Source organism: Zophobas morio, unplaced genomic scaffold (assembly GCF_036711695.1).
Source record: "Zophobas morio isolate AGI-343-1 ecotype UQ-CSIRO unplaced genomic scaffold, CSIRO_AGI_Zmor_V1 ptg000011l, whole genome shotgun sequence".
NCBI lineage: Eukaryota > Metazoa > Arthropoda > Insecta > Coleoptera > Tenebrionidae > Zophobas > Zophobas morio.
In genome coordinates, this window is record NW_026972116.1 from 8,400,511 (window position 1) to 8,408,227 (window position 7,717).

At 35.5% G+C, this 7,717-nt stretch overlaps 1 protein-coding gene across 1 annotated transcript; it reads right to left on the reverse strand.

Moving 5' to 3' along the window:
• Window positions 1-128: 128 nt before the first annotated feature.
• LOC135126857 (uncharacterized) lies at window positions 129-6,787 on the reverse strand. The gene is made up of 3 exons (XM_064053049.1): window positions 6,656-6,787; window positions 1,205-1,377; window positions 129-1,140 (listed from the first exon to the last, which is right to left on the reverse strand). The coding sequence occupies exons 1-3, from the start codon at window positions 6,679-6,681 to the stop codon at window positions 995-997; spliced, it is 345 nt and encodes a 114-aa protein (XP_063909119.1). The 5' UTR covers window positions 6,682-6,787; the 3' UTR covers window positions 129-994.
• Between the last annotated feature and the right edge of the window lie 930 nt (window positions 6,788-7,717).

Below are 7,717 nucleotides of genomic sequence, written 5' to 3' on the forward strand. Positions count from 1 at the left end.
ATAAAATTACCAAGTTTCTAATCGATAGAAGCTGCGCAATGATGAAATCTTGTTGCCGAACCTGTTGTTTACTCACAGCGGAATTTTCAAATAGTGTCGAAGGTTATCTTTCAGATAAAGAAAGGCGGTTGATATTTTACCGGAAACTAACTCTTTATTGCCATACCACTAATTAAATACAAACAGTTTGTACCATAGCAGTAAAACTCCTATCCGGAGAACCCTTTACAAAATACTGTTAGTCATCAATTCACAACATATGTATAAATATTTCCAAGTAATTTAGTACAAAAATTAAAGCAGTATAAAATTAGTAATGTCTGATATGAACACATTTAGAAACCAGTGTTAGTGAGGTAATGGCAGAGCTGGCTCCTAGAGATTCACCACATTTTACAATAACAAAATTCTTAAATCTTCTAAGACACTCAACATGTGCCGTAATATCTTACATTAAATTCACAACACAGGACAACGGTTATTACTCTTACTTACTGAAACTATCTGACACATGCATTTCACAACACTGTGACTGACGATCGGGTGTCTAAATAATCTGGTGTTAGACAAAGACTTTTATTGTGAAACCCTTGTCACCTATAAAACATCAATCTTTAATCTAAAATGAAAAAAAGTTTCAGCAAATAGGAATTGTGGTCAGTGATACTGTCATCAAATGCAAGTATCGCAACGTTGATTTATGTAAAAAAGTACACTTTTAAGTACACAAATGCACCTAACTTGGCACCCACAATCTACAAACTGTATCATTAGAGTAGAGCAACATTGAACTTTCCATTTGAATGGGAATGTTAGTAAATGGTGTGCCAAAACGAAAACTAAAAAATAAATGCAATTTTCTAAAATAGTGGTGTCATGTAGTACACGATGTGCGATGTTAGGGTGGCCAGCGTGATTTGCAAACCCTAACATTACACAAATACAAAACTAAATGAAACTTATGATTAAATTCGTTATTTGTGTGGTTTATTGTTTAAGCTGCAACCTCAGCTTCACCATTTGATTCCGCTTCAGTTGTCTCTCCAAGCTTGGCCTTCTTCTCGGGAGTTGCGCCTTCGGCTGGAGTTTCGTTAGTGGCATCACCACCTGTTGATTTTCTCTTTACTGAGCAAACTTTATCTGCAACAACACATCCGTTAATCACACACATCAAGCCACAAGACTACGCGAACGCTGTACCAACCTGTGTCGTCAGTGGCAGCGGCAGTGGTTTCTTCTTCCTCGACTTCCGTCTCTTTGCCATTTTCTTTCTCGGCTGGTTCACCATTCTCCGCATTGTCGCCATTTTCGGATTCCGCAGGAGTCGTCTCCTCGGTTTTGGATTTGTCGACCTCCTCGGCGGTGGATTGGACTTCCCTGGTGAATTTAGAATCGTTACACTTGACAGTGACTAAAAAAAGTGCTTCTGACGATTCGCTTAACGAACCATGACAAGTTTCATACGCATGCAATGACCTCTTCTTTATTTTTACAAATTAACTTTTTCGTTACCGAGTGAAAAAATGTTCCGGTTGAAGATAATTTTACGAAGATTTCTTAAAATTTTCGTTTGTGCTTTTGCAGTTATTCCGATTATTATCGATCCATCTTCTTAACATTTATAAGATTACAATTTATTTAGCAGTGGGTTTTATAAAATATGCTCATCAAATTAAAAGTGCTAATGAACTTATAATCAGTAATCTACTTCCAAGGTTGCACCCATGTTACAGTATGGTTACCTAGAGCGATGGCCATAAAACCAATGTAGAATGTGGCCTGAATATCATCACCACTATGTTTTAAAAAAATACTTGATGCACTATTTGATACACAAAACAAAAATAAACTGATACTATGTATATTTATAAACTTGGTTTATAAGGTCTGCACCTAGTACTACAGACAATAAAATAACGATAGTTTATCGATGTTTTGCTCGTAATGTTAGTTTTCTGTTCTCAGACACTTTTTTGCACGACACTAAATAAATATTTAACTGTCTATTTCGTGTATATCAGAATTACAAATACCACCATGTTTATCAAACAATGTTGGTTGGTCTACATTTGAGTTATCATTTGACTAAATTAAAACTATGCGGACACATAAATAACGTGACAACACAAACGACTGATTAGAAAATTTGCTACATGAGAATAGTAAAAATGAATTTGTGTCTCACGATGACACAAAATTGAACACCTAGTTATCAGTACATACATCTTATTTAACAATTTAAGCAATATTTACTCGGTTTCCTAATACCTATAAATACACAGGTGACTTTTAACGCACTCTTCACGAATCAAACGTTATTTATCTTTCGTGGGTGTGAACTTATGAACAGCAACATTTTTGGAGCTGCTTTTAAGCACAATATAAAAATGATATCATCGTTGGCTACAAATCATCAGAATTCAGAGTCATCAGTCATTTTCAGTGGCCCGTTGAGTAAAATGAGTACTTTTTCTGATTCATATTCTGAATATTTTTGATTTTTTTAATATATTCACAATGGTTGCTGGAGATTTGTAATAATAATTCCTGAATCTCGAATTTCATTTTCATAAGGCCAGAAAATTTAATCCTACCGAGGAAAGATTAAGGGAAGTTTTCTTTACTAAGAACAACAAACACTTAATCAGACTTTGTGTTCCAAAAAAAAAAAAAAATTAGTTTAGTTTAGGTTCGTTGACCGATTAATTACTGGGTATAACGAAGTAAAAAACAAGTATTATTATTGGTTAATTAATTAACATTTGCACAATATTGACAAGAAAGCGGTTTATTGCACAAGAGAATTCATTACAGAACACAAAAAAATAAAAACAAATTACAAAAATTTAACTTGTTACAGTATTCATTGCATATGTGTAACGGATGATTCAAATTTTACTTAAAATGTATTTCTAAAGATAATCTTTGTTTTTCAAAAATTATGCATTTGTAATTTTTTACAGCGAATATATTACTAATAATCAACAATAAAAAATGCGCTTTTATTTTTGTTGGTACTTTACGGTGTTATCTAACAAATCAGCACTAGGTCAGAGAACTGTTCTTCAAAATATCAGAACCTTCAGGAAACAAAAAAATCGGAAAAACCTATATGAATGATAGATTGACTTTATCAATCAACGATATGACATCAACAAATAGTTCAGATAAGTTTGTTGATCTAAACACACATTTTTTTTGATAACGCTATAACTGTAAACTAAAATCGTTTTTTTTTTTAAACATCTGTAACATGATTTTATTTGTAATTAAAAATGGACGCAGAGCAAAGATGATATTATTACAGCATTATAGATGCCATCTTCGCTGTTACTCAACATATCATTAAAATTAGCTTTTATCGCTATGACCTGTTAAAATACTTGAAACATCTTACAGACGGGAGCTAACACTGACACATTAATAAGACATGTAAATACAAATACATAAAAGCTAGACCAAACAATAAAAAAAAGTCTTGAACTTATTGTGCACCAGTGAAAAAAAGAATCTCCAAGTTCATTTCATACACAGTGTTCAAATCACATTTCTACGCTTGCTCAATAATATGCAGCCACAAGACATGCGGTTATATGCGGTTATTTTTATTTGACGACTCTAAAAATAACAAGTGCGATGGACGAAGTCCATATCTACTAAATGATGTACCGAGTGATTTAGATTTCAATATTCTTATATATACAGCATCCACTAGAAGCTCAGTGTAATCAATTTCATTGGCAACTCAATTTACTGGATGCACTGGCTATATAAGGAGCGATCAACAAAAATTGGTGCACGATCATGCTCTCTCTGGTTGTTACGGCCGACAGGGAATGAAAAAGAAGGCCGATCATCCATTAACATTTGTCGTTGATTAATCTTTTTTTAATGTGTCAATGTCATTACAGGGTTCAACGGGAATAATGGTTTTACGACCTTGATTCCTCCAACACCCTTGTCAACGTTATTAGATGCAAATTTATGACACCATCCCAAACCAGGTAGCCGTCTTTTGTGGTGTTTGGTTGGCACGCTTTTCTTAGACAGGACAGTTTATCTGTTTAGGGGTATTACTTGAATATGCTTTTTGTTTGCAAATAAAGGGCTTAGAAAAGTTAAAATCATAAAACCGTTATTTTCGTTATACAGCAACCCCTTGACGACCAACAATGGGTTATTAATACACGTATAGTTTGGGAAATTTCTTTCTACCTTATAAAATTTTATTGGCAATAACGAGACGGACAGTACAACAATAGCAAGAGATATTTACAACTTGAAGTTGTCGCGTGTCAGTAATCCCCAGATGTTAGAAAGCAGAATAATCCAGGTCCGGACAGGGACCATCGTTACTCACGAACGAAAAGGACCATTATTTTATGAGTACTACTACCTGCTAAATGTTCTCCGACAAATTCGGATGCACTGGTATGAGCTATAAATATTTCTTACCATTGTAATCGTTATTGTCAATAAAATTTTATAGGGTAGAATGAAATTTCCTAAACTATAAATTCAAGATCAAGATAATGAGTAATTGAAACACTAGTGGAAATGAGGTCATATATGTCTGGTTTGTATTTATTTCACAATTTAATTTTGTAGCTATCAGTTGCACCTAGTAGGTAAACATTCTCCTCCCAAGATGATTTATCTTGATTAGTCGATATAAATATTTTTTTGTGTTTGAAAAACTATTAATGCTTTATTAATTCTGTATATACGCAAGTAGAATTCAAAATACGCCTGTTCCATACTTAAAATTAAAACTTTTAAATTTTTGATAAGCGCGTCATCTGAGACCTTTATTGTTTATTACAACAAAAAATTAAAATACAATACCTATCACACTCATTTTTGTTTGCTTATGTATGTCAACACCAACGAACTATATGCAATAAACAAATCGTCTGTGAATTATTATTACCATGTTGCACGTAAGCAACTACGACAACGCCACGATCTTTTAAACGTCTATAGTAAGTTTGTTTTATTTAATTTCAGTGTAAAATAAATAAAAGAGGTCCTCAAACACTCGAGGTGAGATATATCTAGTTGTCAGTGCCTTTATATTAAAGAAAAAACTAACTAACCTCACAAAATTTAGCAGCCTACTTCACAAAATGACGCTTTAATAAATCTGTAGTCTCAAACGATCACAAATTTTGTCGTTTAAAAAACTGTCTCAGTTATGTTTCTCTTCGTAAATGTTTTTGTGGCATCATTAATTACCAATGTTATGCTGCTTTCGTGACCACAAAATTAATTTTATTATTACACTATGCTATTCCCAGCTTCTTCCCAATTTAATCTACTCTACAGCATGTGCTGATGTTCTAATTAGTAACAACTTACGCAACAAATGCTGCTGCTCTGCTACAAAGTTTCAACATACATAGGTCACTAAATTGAGAAGTCATTTCCAAAACATAATTACTAAAATCTGGGACGAGTAAATTTTCATATGAGAATTTCCAAACCGAGGTCATTGCATTTTTTTTAATTCACTGTAACGATGATTGTTTAAACCGTCAAAATTTGATAAAAAAAATGTTTTAAGAAATATTTTACATGGTTTGCATAACTTTATGACTTTGTGGGAAATTAGTCTAAACGTTTAATTCTGTGGGTTGGAAAAATTGTTGTCAAACAATTAAATCGTTGTTTAACAAACAATGTTTCTTTTTGATCTTTCCATGCTTTCTTCACATACTAGAATAATGGATCAATACCCTACAAGTAGATTTCAAATGTAACAATTTCGAATAACCCCACTCGTCGAATGAATTAATACCGCCAAACAGCATTCGTTCCCTTTATACCTATCAATTTAGAACCACAATTAGGCAACTGTCGATAATGATTCACGTTTAACGAAGGGTCTAAACTTCGACCCAATCCCCTACGACCCGACTCCGCCTACAACTGCAGCGGCATCATCACCGCTTTTTTATTACCTGCATTATCTCTAACCTAAACAAATTAACTTGTTGAAAAACTCCAAACATCACACCCGTTTTATGTGTGAAGCATGCCGCAAGAGCGAAAACATGTGCTTCAGTTTACTTCCGAACCGCTATTGACAGACGCCGTTGAAAAAACCTTTTGTTTTCAGTGGCCCACTTTGCCGCGTCGCTAATCAGCCTATTGGTTTGTGAGAACAAGACATTTCCGGTTACGTTACTTAAAAAATAAAAAACCTCCGAACGCTTCGTGCTGTAACTTCGATTACGAATGAATCGTTCACGATCAAGTCGGCGGCGTCCTTGATCGCTCGTTAAGTGGATCACCCTGTAGATAGTTAATTCCAACCGACGCTTGTTTATTTACATTTCCACAGCCGCCTCGAACGTCGATAAACGCACTTAAGCGGTCGATTTCCTGGAAAGGCTAATCCGAACGGGGTGATTACATGGACGCGTCGATAACGGCACTGATAACGCGCGGCGGGGAGGCGGCATGGGGGCGGCTGGCGGCCCCCGTCGGAGGCGGCGGGCCCAAGGCGACCCGAATGATGCCCCTGAACCAGTCACGCCGGAATTACCGGTCGCCAGCCACCTTGGACTCACCATTTTACCGCCAAAATCAAAAACGCCTTCTTTCGGGCGTTTCTCAATGGAGCGCGCAAAAATCAAAACAAACGTGTACTCACTTTTGTTGGGCCGTCTTGTCTGCCATGTTTTTGTATTTGTTTGGGGCGATTTATCCAAAAAAAAGAGCAAAACTTAAAAGCGTGCACACTAACGAATAGAAGCAAGCGAAACGACAGAGAGAATGCGAAGCAGAAGGGGAGAAAGGAAGGCGAACGATGCCGCTCGCTGATTGGCTGGCGCGTTCAAGGTGAGAGCGTTCGGCTAGAGTCGCCACGGAAATTTTTCTACTTATGACTAAATTTATTTTATTGCCGTTATAATTTTATTTAAATTTAGAACTTGCACAATTTTGATGGATACCAACGTTGGGAAAATTAAGCCGCGGTTGGGGTTTTGCTTCGATTTTGACAGCGTCGGCCGGAAGCGAGTTCAACTTACAGCGCCGGCTTCAGGAGGGGCGGGCCCATTTTTTTTAAATGGAAACCGGCGAACATCTGCCTCGGGCACCGGTCTATTTATCGTAGGCTTTATCTCCCCAACATTTATTGTTCGTTGATGTACTTTGTGTTCAGAAAGGAAACTTCTTTCTGTGTTGATGAAAAGACCAAGAACAATGCCTCTAATACGGTTTGGCGTAGGTTAACGCACTTTGGAAACCTCGGAATAGGTCGAAGACAATAAAAAAAAGAAGGGGAAAGTGGTTTCAGGAAACAAGCTACATATTATTGAAATGAGCAAGATGAGGTGAAAAATGAGAACCACTCGCAAACAAAGGAATTTATGGTTTATGGATGTATTTTTATAATATTCGAATTTTGTACAAAGAAAAATGTGCTATGTACGTACAATCTTTTATAAAATGTTACTGGAACTTTATACTGGCCTCAATGTACACCATTATTGTTTGATAAATATTTTAAGTGAAGTTTCTGAAGCATAAGATGGCGCATGACATTAATATATTTTTCTTTTCTTCCTTGTACTTGCTAAACAAGTTTTCAATTCGTATCGATGCCTACATGTAATCTAACACTTAATTTAATATGGTAATGGAAAGTATTTTCAGACTATCTATGATCATCTTATACAGACATATGTATATGTTATAGCTGTATAGTGAG

What these genes read in the sequence shown, in the direction of transcription:
- LOC135126857 (XM_064053049.1), bottom strand. Translation starts at nt 6,681, where the DNA reads ATGGCAGACAAGACGGCCCAACAAAA. An exon ending in GACAAGACGGCCCAACAAAA is followed by an intron (nt 1,378 to 6,655) that starts GTGAGTACACGT and finishes TAAATTCACCAG; the next exon opens with GGAAGTCCAATCCACCGCCG. An exon ending in CGCTGCCACTGACGACACAG is followed by an intron (nt 1,141 to 1,204) that starts GTTGGTACAGCG and finishes GTGTTGTTGCAG; the next exon opens with ATAAAGTTTGCTCAGTAAAG.